Raw genomic sequence first — 18,726 nt, forward strand, 5'->3', positions numbered from 1 at the left:
AATGTGAAATAAATATGAATAGAAACTATATACATTAATTTATCAAAAATACAACTAATAAAAATGTGTGTGTGTGTGTGTGTATATATATATATATATATATATATATATATATACATATATTTAAAATATATTTGTTCACATTTTAATATTTTATTTAACAATTTATAAAATAGCATACATAATATTAAAAAAATTAAACTTGAAAAAATTTAAAATTAAATAAAATGATAAAACAGCATACATAAAATTAAAAACAAAAAAATTACTTGAAAAATTATATTAAATTAAATATTGTTGAAATAATTTAATTAAGTACTAAAATAACTAAAACTGAAATAAAAACAAATAGAAACTATATAGACATATTTAACAAAAACACAACTAAAAAATTAAACAAAACACAACAAAATTACTAAACCTTTAAATAAAATGAAAAAAATAAAATTCATGACTAACTCAATGCACCTGACACATATATTCTGCATTTAAAAAAAAACAAAAAAAAAAACAAAAGGCACATATTTAAAGATGTGTTTTTCACATTTTACCATTTCCACATTTTAATGTTTACATAACATAAATTATTATTGTTATTATTATACTATATTCACATTTTAAATGTTTATATAATGGCATAAATTATTATTATTGTTGTTGTTGTTGTTGTTGCTGTTAAATTAATAGCAATAATAGTAATTACTGTTATTAATATTACTATTCTGTACAAAATGCATTTGTCATACGGATAATGTAATGACAATGATATACCAAACTAATTACATTTTTATATTTAATTACATTATTATTATTATAATTATTATTATTATACTGTAAAAATGCATGTACCGTAGGGACAATATAATAAAACAGAGTATAATAATAATCAAACTCAATTTCTAATGTTGAACTTGAACGCCAGTTTTCCAATGCCCGTTCATTTGCACAGGGCTGGGCTTTACTGACAGAAATATTACCATCATAAATTCATTCAAACACCCTGAGCACAAAACTTAAGAGCAGATTTCGCGTTTTCCACACTTGATTGGAAAGGTAATTAACGCATTTGCCTAAACTAGTAAACATGTGATCTCAACGCACGCTGCTATTTACACTTCTGAGTCACGCGAGGCGTTTACAACCTATTTTGAGAAAGGAAATGATGAAATAACACCGGACATACCTTTATGTAGAGGTCCGTTTGTAAATGAGGGATGAATTCACATGAGTTCTGGATTCACAGTGATTCGCGTCTGTCTCAGCTCGAGTCTTGTGTACAATAGATGCTAAACAGCGTCAGCTGACGACCGCTTACTCGTTGGACGGAGCGTTCGCTCGGGGAAGGTTCATTGGTGGAAAAAAGACCGTTATTCCCGCCTACTCAGAAGCGCAGGCAGCTGATTGGATGATACCGACGCCAGTCACCGCTAGAGTCACACCTCCCGTCAGTGTTGTTGGAAGGGTGATTGTCAGAAGATTTAAAGGTGGTCACTGATTCAGTGTCAGATTTAAAAGCGTTTATACATTCTGTAGCTAGTAAAAACATTTAGTCTATTAATGCCTAATTGCTTTTGTGATAAACAACCCCTCGTTCACATAATTATGTATTTTTTATTGCCAACAGTTGTGACTGTTAATGCACAAAATGCACTGTGTATTCTGTACACTATGTGTAGATCTATGTTCATTGTGAATAATGTGTTTTTTAACATCAAACGGAACTACCTCAATATTTATGTCATTAACGAAGTCTGAAAATGCCAATTACAGAAATGTTTTTATACACTGATCCGTTTCAAACTAAATTATCTAGATAATTAAGAAATAATGATACTTTAACATAGGCCTAAATAGGCTATGTTGATTTATATAAATCATTCTTTAATTCTGTTATTGTTTCTCATTAGTATGTGTGCACTGAAAGCTTCAATTCTTGGCGACAAAACTCCTTTTGAAATCAGGTCGGGGCAAGTTGTCACGGGTGTTTTTCAGATGTAAGAAATGCTTGCAATTTATTACATCTGTTGGACAAAATGATTCGGGAATAAACAAGACACTTCCTCAAAATCCCTGTTAATGAATGATTTAAAACAACAAACAGGCTGTTTATATCAAGTTCACTGATGTTACAGCGCCACCTAGTGACACATGTCTCTATATGGATACTTGTATATCCAGTTTTAAAAAAATCAGTTATATTCATTTCGAAATAATCAAATCTACATGTATAACTTTGTCCTGGAGTTAAACTAGGCTACAAAAATAAATGAGGTTCATAAATGTTTATTTTTTACTTTTCTGATAATAAAATCTAAACAATTCCATCTTATTTTTGGAAGAAAAGCAAAGTTGATATTTGTTATGGTCTCCAAACATGTGGAAAAATCCTTTATATTCTAAACGTTAAAATAAGATGAGCTGTCTGCAATAAAAAGTAGTCAATATACGTTCAACATATTAGACATTAATATCAGTAGTTATTTACGTTTAAAGCGCATTTAAAATAATAATTTAAAATAATAATAATAATAATAATAATAATAATAATAAGTAGTAGTAGTCATAGTTAGTTACTCCAATTTTACCGAGCTATCGCATTAGGAAAGCAAATAAATGTTCAAGATTTCGGCAACAGAACTCACTGGCGACCTTTCCTTCAGAAACGGTTCCACTGCAAAGAACATGAATTATGAATCACGTATTAAAAGCTGTTATTTTTAAGTACAGGGTGCTGTTGCCAAGCGACTCCCGCTTCCCGACACCGCTGAGTGCAGTTAAAAATGCGCCTGCGGCCAGTTGCCTAGCAACACAAGACGCGAAAACTTTGGAGACCGCTAATACACAGAGACCTACATTAACGAACCTCAAAGTGCATTTTAAATGACGCTGTAATGAGTAAAACAAACGTTTTTTAAAAAACAAAACCTCTTTATTCATTATTTACAAGTTTAAAAGTGCAGCATTTAATTTAAGTGTCCAGCTGTCAGGAGCTTTTGTCCCGGAGGGCGCGCACGGCGGCGGTGTGGAGCTCTCGCTGCGTGATGACGCGCCGCCGGTTAAACTTGGAGAGACGAGCGGCCTCGGCGCCCACCTGCGCATGCGCACCGGACAGGTGCCGCATCAAAGAGACGGCGTCACTCGAGTCAGAAGACAGCTCCTTAAGAAAAACGAGTCACGCGCAAATAAATGCGACTATATTGTATAGAGAAACGGAAAAATGCTAAAACAGTTTTACTTTAACAGACCTTCTCAATTTTGTATATGTAGGCAGAATACGCCTTGGTGTTCCGTTTGCGTGTCCAGCCGGTTTTCCTGGACGTCTTCGGGGATTTCAGTCTCCTGTCAGATGATGTTTTCATGATCGCTGCTGTTCACTTTGCAATCACAGCGCCGGAAGTAAAGCTGTGAAATGAGCGTCTGAACACTCTATTTATTGTCTCAGCTCATTTCAGCACAGGTGAACCATTTCAGTCTTAATTAAAGCTTATTTCCCTAATTAAGACATTCACACAAACCAATGGTTCAATCACAGTGACAGCTTTCATAATAAACGAATAGCTTTTAGGGCAGTCTTGCGTTTATTTCTTCACCAAATTAATTAGACACATTATTTGTTTTCACACATTTGTGTATATACCACTTTTCTTTGTTTCTAAAACACTGCTATCGTTTTGTAAGGGCTGGTCTACAGTGTAAAAAGTGGCAAAATGCAGTTATACCTCACTTGATTTAATTAATAGAAATAGTTTTGTTGTCATAAATGACTACGGGTTGATTCAGTGATCAAATAAAATAATATTTTGACTTCAGTAGACAACTGTTAATATAACAAAAAGGCCAGTTAGTAATACATATTCATATAGCTGCATTTTAATTCAATTTCCATTCAGTGTTGGGAAACGGTACTTTTAAAAGTAATGCATTACAATATTGCGTTAATTTCATTAGTTACTTTTGCATTACCTTTCTAAATCTGGGCAGGGCTTGCTTGTTTGTTTTCGCAAATGTAAATGCCCTTTCACACTGAAAAGTTAAATGAATAAGCCTCAGGCTGCAGGAAAAGTAAATTCATGTCAGTACAGTAGAACGCAGGATAAGAAATTCAACACTCCTGAGCAATATAAAAAATGAAGCACAAATGTTTAATTTAATATAAGTAATCTTTGCTTATCAGTATAGTTGAATTAGATGATTGAAGGTCACTAGCAAAGACATTGGTGAATAAAATTGGATTAAATACAATTAGGATATTTGTGTTATTCAACATTTAATTATTGCAGGTTTGCATCGTATTCTAAGTTTGCATTTCTCTGTTTTTATTTATTTTGAGGAATATTGAATGTTTTTTGCACAGTTTCTCTCAACATGGCAACAGGCGTTACTTATTTGAAAAAGTAACAGATATTTTCTTGTAAATTAAAAAGTAATGTTACTTTACTAGTTACTTTAAAAAAGTAATCTGATTACGTAACTTACATTACTTGTAATGCGTTATTCCCAACACTATCCATTGTACTGTTTATATTTGGATTTATAAACATTCGGGTTAAACGGCATATTGAGTTTAACGCAGATGAAAACGAGGCTGACTTATATGGCTACAGTCTTTACTGTTTAATCAAGAGAAAACAAACACACATGGTTTTAAGCAGTTATAGATTTCAAGAGAAACACAAAAGTGGGAGCTCCAGTGAAACCCAATTGAGAACTCTGAAACAGCAACCTGTAAGCATCGAACAGAATGAAGTCAAGCAGAGGTCGATCAGGACTATTATTGGATGTATGGAGTCAGTGGATTACAGTAATCCAGAGCACACTGAACGCTGCCGCTCATAGCATGCTAGATCTGCTCTTCAAGATGGACACGAAGATCCTCAGTGTGTTTCTGCTGCTGTTCACTCAAGGTACAAAGTGTGTGTGATATGAGAGCTAAACACACCATCTGTGTGTTTCCAGTACAGTAGCCTAGTTTCCAGAAACTTGACTGTTATGTGTTTGGACTCCAGCAGATGTCCTTTATATCTAGCAGTAAAAGGATAAATGAATTAAATAAGAGTGTGCAGAATAATTCATTTATGGAAAATTACATTCAAGAGCAGTACTTTAATGTTTTTAAGGCTTGTTTACACCAATAACTGATTCTGCTTATTCTGAGCACACTGTAGTTTTGTCTTCTGCCGCTTTAAATGCTCAAGCTGTTTGTAGAGTGGATTCTGATTGGCTGTCAATGTTTTTATCGTTCATCAGCGGGAGATATGTTTTTTGCCCCTCCATGTACACTACCAGTCAAAAGTTTTTGAACAATAAGATTTTTAATGTTTTCAAATAACTTTATAAATATATAAATAAATAATGTTTTTAAAATGTAATTTATTCCTGTGATCAAAGCTAAATTTTCAGCATCATTACTCCAGTTTTCATTGTCACATGATCCTTCAGAAATCATTCTAAAAATTAAAGAAAATGAAAGAATTTTTTAAAGAATCACTTGGCTGGCGTAATAATGCTAAAAATTCAGCTTTGAATTCACAGGGAATAAATTACATTTTAAAATATATTCAAATAGAAAGCAGTTTTAAATAGTATTTCAAAATGTTACTGTTTTGCTGTGCTTTGGATCAAATAAATGCAGGCTTGGTGAGCAGAAGAGACTTCTTTAAAAACATTCAAAATCTTACTGTTCACAAACTTTTGTAGTGTATTTCATTCCAAGAAAATGCATTCTCATGTCACATTTAAAGAAAAACTTAATTTGTCAAAATTTAGTGAGAAAAATACAATATTTAAAAAGTAACAAAAAGCCAGCAATAAAGTCAGCAACACCAAAAATTTTATTTAAAAAACGTTTGCATAACATGTAGGTTTTTCAAATACATTTTTGATACTTTTGTAGCTTTGGTGTTGCTGACTTTACAAATCTTGCTTTTATCTATTTTTTCTATTCTTCTCTTTTTTTTTCAATAAGATTAGAAAAGTATTTTCTTGCTCCTGAAGCAAGAAAATGTATTTTTGACTATACTGGGATAGACAGATATTTCTTTAATAATAACCTGTATCTCTCTAATCTGTCACAGTTTTCATTGGCGTAAATGCACAGGGGGTGAGTATGAATGTGTGTGTGTGTGTGTGTGTGTGTGTGTGTGTGTTACATATGACAGTGTGTGTGACAACATGTGTACATGTGTGTGTTAGGAGTTAGAGATGCCGTGGCCTTATGAAGATGAGGACGAAGTGAGTGTGAAGGAAGTGGTGGAGAATCAAACGCCGACGGGCTGCAACTGTGACTGTCAGGAGGCAAAACCCACCGGAACACCAGCGACCTGGACCTCCATCAGCACCACGCCATCCACACGCAGCCCCTATCTGGACTGCATGCCAGGTCAGTGCCTGTGTACAATGTATAGGACACTTAAAAAAAAATATCGGATCTAATTCAGATCGGGACAAACGGTTATCACGGATCATTTGATTCAGATCGGAACTAAACGAGTTCGCGAATCTTTTGATTCAGATCGTAACTAAGCGGGTCAGTGAATCTTTTGATTCAGATCGAAACTAAACGGGTTCGCGAATCTTTTGATTCAGATCGGAATTAAGCGGGTCAGTGAATCGTTTGATTCAAATTGGAACTGAGCGGGTTCGCGAATCATTTGATTAAGATCGGAACTAAAAGAGTTCGCGAATCTTTTGATTCAGATCGGAACTAAGCGAGTTCGCGAATCTTTTGATTCAGATCGGAACTAAACGAGTTCGCGAATCTTTTGATTCAGATCGAAACTAAGCGAGTTCGCGAATCTTTTGATTCAGATCGGAACTAAACGAGTTCGCGAATCTTTTGATTCCGATCGTAATTAAGCGAGTTCGCGAATCTTTTGATTCAGATCGGAACTAAACGAGTTCGCGAATCTTTTGATTCCGATCGTAATTAAGCGAGTTCGCGAATCTTTTGATTCAGATCGGAACTAAAAGAGTTTGCGAATCTTTTGATTCAGATCGTAATTAAGCGAGTTCGCGGATCTTTTGATTCAGATCGGAACTAAGTATGTTCGCGAATCATTTCATTCAGATCGAAACTAAGCAAGTTCGCGAATCTTTTGATTCAGATCGAAACTAAGCGAGTTCGCGAATCATTTGATTCAGATCGGAACTAAAAGGGTTCGCGAATCTTTTGATTCAGATCGGAACTAAGCAGGTTGGCGAAACATTTGATTCAGATCGGAACTAAAATGCATCGCGAATCTTTTGATTCAGATCGGAACTAAGCGGGTTCGTGAATCTTTTGATTCAGATCGGAACTAAAAGAGTTCGCGAATCTTTTGATTCAGATCGAAACTAAGCGGGTTCGCGAATCTTTTGATTCAGATCGGAACTAAGTGAGTTCGCGAATCTTTTGATTCAGATCGAAACTAAGCGGGTTCGCGAATCATTTGATTCAGATCAAACTAAGTGAGTTCGCGAATCTTTTGATTCAGATCGAAACTAAGCGGGTTCGCGAATCATTTGATTCAGATCAAACTAAGCAAGTTCGCGAATCTTTTGATTCAGATCGGAACTAAAAGAGTTCGCGAATATTTTGATTCAGATCGGAACTAAGCGGGTTCGCGAATCTTTTGATTTAGATCGAAACTAAGTGAGTTCGCGAATCTTTTGATTCGGATCGAAACTCGGATAATGTATCGCTAAAGTAGTTAATTATTAAACAGTACAAAACATCAAATCATTAAGGCAGTACAGTTATAAAAACTGAAAAAAACAAAAACAAAAAGAAAGTACGCTACACACACAGATGTGTTGCCAGGTTAAAAAAATACATATACATAGGATGAATATAGATATACAGTTTTGTCTGCTCTAGGATTAAAGGTGTGTTTATATACTTGTCTGTATCTTTAAACATACTGAATCACTTCTTGGGTTATTCTTAGTGTTTATTGGGTTATTTCTATAACAATTCAACCAACTGGGTTAGAATTTTACATTTCAACAGTCGATCAGTGCAACTGAGACAGAATATGTCTGTCTAGCTGTATGAAATTCTATTGCTCTCTTAAAAACTAAGGTTTATTACTGCTGTGTCAAAACATAAGGGAATATTAGAATGCTCAACAGGACCACACGCTAGCAGAGCATTAGATAAAAACGCAAATCTGTATGTAATTACATGCATAAACCATGTTGTCGGCTGTGCAGGTGTTGAAGGGTAAAAACATGCAAGGTCACGCAGTGAACGGCAGCATTAATTGTCACTGGGAAGATTAAAGACAAGAGCATCTCTCAGTCCCTTCAGAAGTGCATGCTTACTGATTCAGGGCATGAAGCCAAGAGGCTTTAGAGCGATTACGTGAGTAACTATCAACCATGATGCATCAGCTAAAACTGATGACACATGAACAGCCCTCTGACCTCAGTCTGACAGAGCAGCGGACATTACGATCAAATTATTAAGAGACAAGTAATAAAAGAGCTAGAGGACTCTCTGTGGGAGATGATGAGCAAGAGAAAATCAGAATGAGAATGAATGAGAAACAGTGACTTTGAAAGAGGGTACAGAGTGCCAGTGGATAATCTCATGACTAATGAATGTGATGCCCAGATTACCAGGCTTGAAATAGGGCCCGTCTGTCTTGCACCATCACAAACTGCAGGAGATCCACACGTGCCAATCAGCAGGACTCCATGACATTTAAAGCATGTGTTTGTCTTTATTTTGTTCATATTCTGGATGCTGCTTCCATCATCTTGATGTCAGTGGGTTTTTGGTTAAATGCCTCCAATAAGGTCTTAAATAAGCACATGATATTTTCACGTTTTTATTCTACAACATAAAATATCTGCAAGAACTTTTAAAGGAGAAGTCCACTTCTAGAACAACAATTTACAGATAATGTACTCACCCACTTGTCATCCAAGATGTTCATGTCTTTCTTTCTTCAGTTGTGAAGAAATTATGTTTTTTTTTTTTTTTGTTTCTCCATATAATGGACTGCTATGGTGCCCTGAGTTTGATCTTCCAAAATGCAGTTTAAATGTGGTTGTAAATGATCCCAGCTGAGGAAGAAGGGTCTTATCTAGTGAAACAATAGGTTATAATACAACTTATGTACTTTTTAATGTCAAACTCTCGTCTTGTCTTACTCTGCCTGGACTCTGTTTTTGTTTCGGTTCATGACAGTTAGGGTATGTCAAAAAACTCCCATCCCATGTTTTCCCTCAACTTCAAAATCGTCTTATATCACCGTCTTACCTTTTTTGTTAAGGGTGTTTGATCTTCTTTGCATGTTCAGTTTGCAAAGACTGTGTCGGTACTTCTGCAGCGATGTAGGATGATTTTGAAAAGATTTTTGAAGTTGAGGGAGAAAATATGATCAGAGTTTTTCGACATACCCTAACTGTCTTGAGCCAGAATACACAGAGTTCAGGCAGAGCAAGACAAGACGAGCATTTAAGATTAAAAAGTGTTTAAACATAATTTTTTAAAATGAAAATAACCAATTGTTTTGCTAGATAAGACCCTTCTTTCTTGGCTGGGATCATTTACAACCGCATCTGGGATCGTTTGAAGCCGCATTTAAACTGTATTTTGAGAGTTCAAACTTGGGGGACCATATCATTCCATTATATGGAGAAAAATGTTGAAAAATCTTTAAGATTTCAGAAACTTAATGGTGGTGATGTTAAAGTCATAGTGTTCATTAATAGCCTATGTTTAGCTTTTTACTTATGGCAATCGTATTGAGGCTTCAGTTTTGTTCAACTGTGAAGACTATCATAATGAAAGAAAAAAAAACATGTAAGAATCACAAACTTTTATGGTCACAAAGCTTATTTTTTGCAATAGTCCTAAAGCCAATGGGGAAAAAATATATTGGGTTTCCAGGAACTGGTGGATGTTAGTCCGGTTTGTGTAATATTTTTCTATGCTCCTAATTTCCAATCAGAGTGTCCCTACCATAAACCACTGGGGTTCGAATCTGGATTGGTGATGGCGGAGCAGCTTACCTGTTCAAACCAGGATCAGTACGTAGGCTGGTTCTCCTCATGGACCCCAAATAAAGCCAGACTGAACAGTCAGGGGTTTGGGTAAGTGTCTCAGAAAACCTTCTACCTTCTCTATTGCCAAAACAACAAGATTTAACTTGTGTGGGGTCATAATACAGCGAACACTGACTGACTCTCTGCTCCGTCGCAGCTGTGCTTGGCTGTCCAAATTCCAGGACGCGAATCAGTGGCTTCAGATTGACCTCCAGGAGGTGAGGGTGGTCTCAGGTATCATGACTCAGGGCCGCTGTGATGCTGACGAATGGACAACGAAATACAGTTTGCAATTCCGAACCCAAGACAACCTCAACTGGATCTATTACAAAGACCAGACCGGGAATAACAGGGTAAAAGAGTGTTCTGTGTAAAATCATAAAGGTTCTAATTAAAACTGATGTTTGACCCTGTACCATGTCAAAAGATCAGTGTTGGGCATATTACTTTAAAAAAGTATTTAGTTATAGTTACTAGTAACATCTCACAAATAGTAGAAACTGAGTTACTGAGTTCCATCATTATAAAAGTAACTAATTACCAGGGAAAGTAACTATTGTATTACTTTTTTTTAAAAAAAATGTTCAAATATGTAAAATAACTTAGATGCCCCCAATATTAAATATGTTAAATGAATGAAATTTAAATTAAATAAATGAAACTTTTAGTTCACTCACAGTTTTTTAAATATGTAAATGTACATTTAGCATCAGTCAGTCAAGCATGATATTATGAAAATTTATCATTAAACTTTAGTAATTAAAACTTTAGAATAACCATGTATGAATGCATATTTCTCATATTGACTGAACTTAGGACTGGTGGTGGTGCTTAAAAAATGGGGGGAAAAAAAACAATAATACATTACAAATAATACTGAAAAGATAACAGAAGTACTACAAATTATACTACTAATAACAAAATAAAATGCACTATGGATTAATGAGCTGCTAAGTTCATGAATATTAATCACGTTGTCTGCGTTCGCTCAAACTGATTTGCTAAAATCAAAACAGGGGCGATAATAGGTGAGTGCCAGCCAATGAGATTACCGTTTGCACATTAGTCCCGCCTACTACCAGAGAATCCGACAGTTCTTAAAAGCTGAAGAAGTCCAAAGGAACTCTGTTGGTTTGGCAGGAAAATACAGCAGAGAATATCATTTACATGTAGCGTGTCAGTTCTGCATGGTATATAAGACTCTCGCTCTGTTTGTTTCTTTGCGTGTATGTGAGACAAAGCGACATTGTGTGTCTTCACACTAGATTTTATGGTTAGTCATATACGGGTAAGCTGCACATCCATTCTGATGAACTGAAAATAAAATTATAATAAATTACAGTAATGCCGCATTTTATTGTCAGTAACGCTAACGGCACTGTAATGGGGGAAACTGTAATTTGTTTGATTACTCGTTACTGAAAAAATAATGCCGTCAGTAAGGCAGTTTATTTATAACTCCATTACTCCCATCACTGGAAAAGACCTTTTAATACTCAAGTTTTAATACCAGGATTTGTTAATGAACATGCAGAGATTCACACCAAAGACAATAACTATTACATTTTAATTAGTATTATAGTACTAGGAGAGCAGCGATGTACAAAGCATAACTATAATGATATCACTTGAATCACTTTACGTTTCAGTTATTTCCCCCCCGATGAATAATAAAAACATCTACAGCCAATTAGAACGGAATTTAAAGGAAATAGCTTGAAATTTAAGCATCAGACGAATGGGTTGTTCACACAAAAGGCGTCTTTGCGCCTACACTCTAAAAAAACGCTGGGTAAAATATAGACAAACCCAGCGACTGGGTTGTTTTGACACAGCATTTGGGTTACTACCCAGAAGGTTGGGTTAAACATTTCACATTTAACCCATTAACATTAAACAGTTGCTGGGTTTGTTCATATTTCACCCAGCGCTGGATTGTTTTTAACCCAGCATGTGTACAAACAAGGGATGTAGTGTTCAGGAATGGTTTTAAAAAACACACAGCGAAGAATTTCCCATCATTTTGCCCTCAAATCAAACAGTTGCCATGTCATCTTGCTACTGTAAAGGTAATTGAGTCTGAAATTTTCATGTTTTTTTTTCGGGTGCGAAGAAACAGAAAATTGAACACGATCAATTTTTGTTATGATGCACAAAAGTGTTAGAGGCAGTCTGTAAACGTGATTGACACAATGTGAGATCGTATTTATGTTTTTACATACTTGTTAAAGTTCTTTTAAAAATGTGTGTATAACATTTTTTTTTCGACTTGACACATTGTCTTAAAGGGGTGATCGGATGCAAAAATCATTTTCACATGTTGTTTTAGCATAAATGTGACCTTGGACCATAAAACCAGTCGTAAAGGTCAATTTTTTAAAATTGAGATGTATAGACCAGTTTCGAGGAGACGTCATAGTTACGTCACTTGCAGTTGCGCGCATAATAAAAACCGCCATTTGAAGCTAAACGCAGACGTTTAAACAGACAGACTATGGGTGAAACCTGCTATGATTACTCTACTTTTAAAGCATACATTTGATTTAAACAGTAGGTCTACATAATATTCGCATATGCAGTTCATAGGGGACATATTATATAAGCCCTACAATTAGAGCATGAAATACTATTTAAAGCTATAACATTTTACATTAACCTATATTATTTTACATATTCTGATTTTTTCTTGCAATTCAAGTTTATATCTTGCATTTCAGACTTTATGACTCAATTTAACTAAGCAATAGCGAGTTTGTCCATTCTGCGGGGGGAAAAAAGTCAGAAATGTGGGATATAAACTCAAAAGAGAGAATGGCGAGTTTATTTTTCTTATCAGAATTGTGAGATATAATCTCGGAATTGCGAGAATAAAGTCCGAATTTTTATATCTTAACTCAAATTTACCTTTTTTATTCTTTTATTCCATGGCTTCCATTGACTGCCACTTGAAAACTGTCATTTTCTGCAACTAGATAGGCTCCGCCCACAAAAAAACATCATCACTGTTTACAAACAGGAAATTGGTCTATATAAATAAATAAGCTTTCCATTGATGTATGGTTTGTTAGGATAGGACAATATTTGGCTGCGGAACAATTATTTGAAAATCTGGAATCTGAGGGTGCAAAAAAAATCGAAATATTGAGAAAATCACCTTTAAAGTTGTCCAAATGAAGTTCTTAGCAATGCTATGCCTATTACTACTCAGTAAAGTAAGATTTGATATATTTATCGTAGGAAATTACAAAATATCTTCATACATGATCTTTACTTAATATCCTAATGATTTTTGGCATAAAAGACGAATCAATAATTTTGACCAAGACAATGTATTTTTGGCTATTGCTACAATTATACCTGTGCTACTTATGACTTGTTTTGTGGTCCAGGGTAAGAAATGTGTGTTGGCAGTGTGTGTGTACATCCATCCTATAATGGATAAAAATCCATCCAAAAATCCACCCTGCTTTTTGAAGATTCCTAAAAATAATAATCACTTTCTCCGATCAAGCTGTTCTAAAATTCTTGGCAAAGTGACGTAGTTCTACACAGGCCCCTCCCACGATTGTTGATTGACACCGGCGTTTTAGCACAGACCCGTCCTAAGTGAGCTGTAAACTGTCCGCCATTATTTCGACGCTGGAGCAGGAGTAGACAAGAATGTCTCCTAAGCAATTGAGGTGTTCTGTTGTTGGATGTAATGATGAGCATAGTGGTTGTCATTAACTTCCAACATCTGAGCTGCTGACGATGCAGTGGATGATTTTCGTTTTTGAAGGGAATGTGCCCCACGATCTACCTAAATGCATCTATGTTTGTGCGAATCAATCGTAATCCAGCTTCACCTACGGAGGCAATGTGTGTAAGGGTTCCACAGCTAAATGCAGCTAAAGTTTACAGTCTCTCAGAAAGAACTGCTCATCCCACAGAAGAGAGGGGCGGGGTAAACAGAGCTCATTAGCATTTAAAGGGACATGCAGCGAAACAGGTTGCTGTGAACAAAACATAGTTTTTTTCTACAAGGTAAAAAGGGTGTTGTTTTACACCACCATTGAGGAATTTTAACCAAAGTATGTTATAGACTAAAGACCAACTTGTGGAAAATGGGCATCCAATGACCCCTTTAAAGGCACAAAATACAAAACTGCGACTAGCGATCTATCTATCTATCTATATGCCTATTTTAAGTCTCTGAATAGGCTACTGTGAAGTGCCAAAACAAAAAAAAATCTTGCCACATTGTTGCCTAATTTCTGTTAAGTTTCCTATCCAAACTCACAGGATGCATGCTTACATAAGAGTTTGTTGTCTAACAATGTTGTCTAAGTTTGGATTAGTAAGTAGTGCTTATACTGGAACGAACCCCCATCATTTAATGATGTTTATTGCTTGTGGATATCCCTCAGGTGTTTTATGGAAACACAGACCGATCCTCTACGGTCCAGAACCTGCTTCGTCCACCCATCGTGGCGCGATACCTGCGGATCCTTCCTCTGGGGTGGCACACACGCATCGCCCTACGCCTGGAGCTGCTCATGTGCATGAACAAATGCATAATAAGTTAAGAACAGCTTTAGGAAACTGGTCTCAGATCAGTAGGTAACAGGCAATTTCAAATAATACCATACAAGTGTAGCTTCTGTATGTACAAAATAAAACAAATAACCATTTTTGGTGTAAAACAAGACCTCCTGAAAGAGCAATAGTCTTTTTTTTGCTTTCTGAAATAAGAATTAAATAACTGCAATATTGACTCAATAACTGAGTCAGAAAACATCTGAACAGCCATTGAGCGTTTGAGTCAACTAAAAATATTCTTAAATTAACGTTAAGTAACTTAAAATTTTAAGTTGACTAAACTAATGCAGGGTTACCAATTATGTTTAAGTCAAAACAACGTTTTTATTTTTTACAGTGTAGTGGCTGTTTCTGACTCACCACTACAACCAAAATAAACCATTATCATCTAATAAATGGCTCTAAATATAACCAGAAGTGGACTCACACACTGGTGTTAATGTAATTCACACGTTTTTTAAAAACTCCATGTTAGAGACATTAGCAATTCAGTTAACAGATGAAGAGACTCAGTGTTGTTTATCAGGTATAAAACAAAATGGAAGAATACAATTCTGTTTTAAAATTGCTGACTGCCCAGCTAACAATCTTTGGTTCCCGGAGTGTACTGTATAGGTTGTTTTTAGGTTATTACAATGTTCTGTGAAGGCTTGTTTATAGTTTTTAAAAATAATTCCTAAAAATAAACATTAGCAAACATTCAGTATAGACTCACTTTATGTTAACAAAAACTTTCCTGCAACATTCTGAAAAGGTTAGCTTATGGTTTTAAAAATAAAATGTAAAAATAATCATTAAACAACATTCCGTATAGGTTTTCTTTAGGTTATTACAAAAACCAAAAATATTCTTTTAAAAAATAAAACCTAGAAATAAGCATTTGACAATGTTCTGTATAGGTTTTTAAAAAAAATATTTTAATTTGTGTTCTAGAAAGGTTAGTTATTAATTAATTAATTAATAAAAAAAAAAAATAATGATTAGAGAGTGTTTTATATAGGTTCTCTTTAGGTTATCACAACATTCTGTGAGGGTTCGTTTATAGTATTTAAAAATAAAACCTAAAAATAAACATTCAGTGTAGATTCAGTTTGTTAACAAAAAGTTTCCTGCAACATTCTGGAAAGGTTTATGTTTTTTTTTTTTTTTTTTTTTTTCATTGTTCATTGTTTTTAAAAATAAAACCTTGAATTGAAATAACCATTAAACAACGTTCTGTATAGGTTTTCAAAAAAAATAAAAAATAAAAAAAAATAATAATTTATTTATTTAAAGAATATTAACCATTAGAGATTGTTTTATATAGGTTCTCTTCAGGTTATCACAACATTCTGTGATAGTTTCGTTTATAGTTTTAAAAAAAATGAAACCTATAAATAAAAATTAGTATAGATTCACTTTTTAACAAAAACTTTCCTGCAACATTCTGGAAAGGTTTATGTTTAAAAAATAAATTAAAAAAATAAACCATTAAAGAACATTCTGGATAGGTTTTATTTAAGTTATTACAAAAACCTCAGAAAATTTATAGTTTTTTATAAAATAAAACCTTGAAATAACCATTTAACAAAAAACGTTCCTTCAATTTGTGTTCTAGGAAGGCTCGTTATTAATTAATTCATTTATTTATTTAAAAAAAAATAATGATTAGAGTGTTTCATATAGGTTCTCTTTAGGTTATCACAATATTATGTGAAGGTTTGTTTTTATAGTTTTTAAAAATAAAACCTAAAAATAAACATCAGTATAGATTCAGTTTGTACACAAAAACTTTCCTCCAACATCTAGAAAGGTTTATAGGTTTATTTATTTATTTATTTTTAATTATTATTATTATTATTATTATTTTTAAAGAAAAATAACCATTAAAGAACATTTTGTATAGGTTTTCTTTAGGTTATTGCAAAAACCTCCCTACAGTGTTTTGGAAACATTTATTGTTTTTAAAAATGAAATCTAGAAATAACCATTTGACAATATTCTGTATAGGTTTACAAAAAAAAAAAAAAAAAAAAAAAAAAAAACTTCCTTCAATTTGTGTTTTATGAAGATTCGTTATTAAATAATTAATTTATTAAAAAAAAAAAAATGATTAGAGGGTGTTTTATATAGGTTCTCTTTAGGTTATCACAACATTCTGTGAAGGTTCGTTTATAGTTTTTAAAAATAAAACCTAACAAACATTCAAAAACGTTCAGTATAACATTCAATAATAGATTCAGTCTGTTAACAAAAACTTTCCTGCAACGTTCTGGAAAGGTTTATGTTTAAAAAAAAAAAAAAAAAAAAAAAGGAAAAAATAACCATTAAAGAACATTCTGTTTAGGTTTTCTTTAGGTTATTGCAAAAACCTCCCTACAATGTTTTGGAAAAAATAATTGTTTTTAAAAATAAAACCTAGAAATAACCATAGGTTTAAAAAAAAAAACCCTTTCCTTCAAATGTTCTAGGAAAGTTTGTTATTAATTAATTCATGTTATCCTTTAGATCCTTTACATAGCATTTTAATATAGGTTCTCTTAACATTATTACGAAAAAATTCCAATATCCAAACAGGAACCATACGGGAATGTTAGTGGAACGTTTTTGATGGGTTGACAGGATGTGCCAACCTACTAACTGCTATTGACACTCAAATAAGTATTTTCACATAAGACATACACAAGATTCAGCATGTGCTAACATCAGGAGTGTAGGAGATTTTGTATTTAATGCTAAAATTAATGTTGCAATTGTTCAGTGGTCAATAATAACGTCTACTAATTACACAGAATCAATGATTTCTCTCCTAGTGCAGTGTTTTACACTCCAAAACAGGCTTTTAAGACCAAAAAAAAAAAAAACATTTTCAAGTGCAGCGCTTAAGGACAGTTCACATTTGATTTGGTTTGATTTGTATTTATTCATGGATTTTTAAAAAAACAGACAGTGTTGTTATTTAAATGAGCTCATTAGCATCTCAGCTCCTCACTGTAGTCGAATAACACACGATTATAGAGTAAAACACCATCCATCATGAGATTCCTGCGATATCAAGCCTGTGGCAGTAGAAGAGACCGATGGATAAACTTCAGACACAAATACCGCAATGATGGTCGAGCGTCTAACTGTCCGGTTTATGATCAATATTCTCAATAATCTAGATGGTTTGAGGATAATTCCTTATATGTCTCTGAGACTAAAATGAGATGCACATCGCTCGGTTTTCCAGGAAATCCTGGCGTTTGACATCTCGGTACCCGACTGACATATGAATCATTAAAGCGCAAACGTGTAAAAACCAGCTGAGAGGAAACGAAACGCCTCCAGGTACTTTGAGCTTTATTTAGAAGATTATCTGGCGAATGTGAAATTACATATTGCATAAAATTAATAAATTATTATTATTATTATTATTATTATTATTATTCCACCTCCGTGTGTACACACACTGGCTCTATTTCCCTAAACAGAAACATGAAACAATCTAAAGAGCTTCGACATCTGATATCCAGATATTGCATGTAAAACTGTATTTGCAGTATACCTGAGGGAATCAAAGACTGATAGATTTAGTACAAAGTAATCTTGCTTGAAAAATAAAAAAAGGCATCATATACTCTGACTTTTTGCAGTGGATCTCGGTGGCCAGCAGGTGGAGCCACACCATTTCATATGATTTGGTCAGATTTGCTTGATGTTTTTGCTTCAATTGTCATTTAAAAGGCTTGAGAAATTTCACTGGCTGTAATTTGTAAAGACTAACAAAAGACCCACACTAAACAGATAGCGCACGTATGTTGTCGGGACGTTTTTTTGAGTCATTTTAATACCAGTCATCATCTCCAGTAGACTGGGGGTCAAAAATGTTGAATAGTTTTGCTTTTTAATGTCTCTTCTGCTCACCAAGGCTGCATGTATTTAAGCAAAAATACTGTAAAATTGTGAAATATTATTACAATTTAAAATAACTATTTTCTATGTGAATATATTGTGAAATGTAATTTATTTTTGCGATCCAATCTGAATTGTCAGCATCATTACTTCAGTCTTTAGTGTCACATGATCCTTCAGAAATCATTCTAATATTCTGATTTGTTGCTCAATTATTATTATTATTTTCAGGATTCTTTGATG

At 34.0% G+C, this 18,726-nt stretch overlaps 3 protein-coding genes across 6 annotated transcripts in view; 1 reads left to right on the top strand and 2 right to left on the bottom strand.

Moving 5' to 3' along the window:
- Positions 1-1,323, bottom strand: part of LOC127154791 (AP-1 complex subunit sigma-2-like) — a 29,520-nt gene extending 28,197 nt beyond the window's left edge. For all 4 annotated transcript variants that reach the window (XR_007825513.1, XR_007825512.1, XM_051096605.1 and 1 more), the window contains exon 1: positions 1,184-1,323. The gene's annotated coding sequence lies outside the window, so the exon portion shown is untranslated. The remainder of the gene's footprint in view (positions 1-1,183) is intronic.
- A 1,590-nt stretch (positions 1,324-2,913) lies between these two features.
- On the bottom strand, positions 2,914-3,418 carry LOC127155083 (uncharacterized). Its single transcript, XM_051097053.1, has 2 exons — positions 3,246-3,418; positions 2,914-3,157 (listed from the first exon to the last, which is right to left on the bottom strand). Exons 1-2 carry the CDS (start codon positions 3,357-3,359, stop codon positions 2,984-2,986), a joined length of 288 nt encoding a protein of 95 aa, XP_050953010.1. The 5' UTR covers positions 3,360-3,418; the 3' UTR covers positions 2,914-2,983.
- Positions 3,419-4,761: 1,343 nt separating this feature from the next.
- Positions 4,762-15,579, top strand: rs1b (retinoschisin 1b). Its single transcript, XM_051095906.1, has 6 exons — positions 4,762-4,904; positions 6,075-6,100; positions 6,193-6,379; positions 9,939-10,080; positions 10,190-10,385; positions 14,439-15,579. Exons 1-6 carry the CDS (start codon positions 4,838-4,840, stop codon positions 14,595-14,597), a joined length of 777 nt encoding a protein of 258 aa, XP_050951863.1. The 5' UTR covers positions 4,762-4,837; the 3' UTR covers positions 14,598-15,579.
- Positions 15,580-18,726: the final 3,147 nt, after the last annotated feature.

This window comes from Labeo rohita, chromosome 23 (assembly GCF_022985175.1).
Source record: "Labeo rohita strain BAU-BD-2019 chromosome 23, IGBB_LRoh.1.0, whole genome shotgun sequence".
NCBI lineage: Eukaryota > Metazoa > Chordata > Actinopteri > Cypriniformes > Cyprinidae > Labeo > Labeo rohita.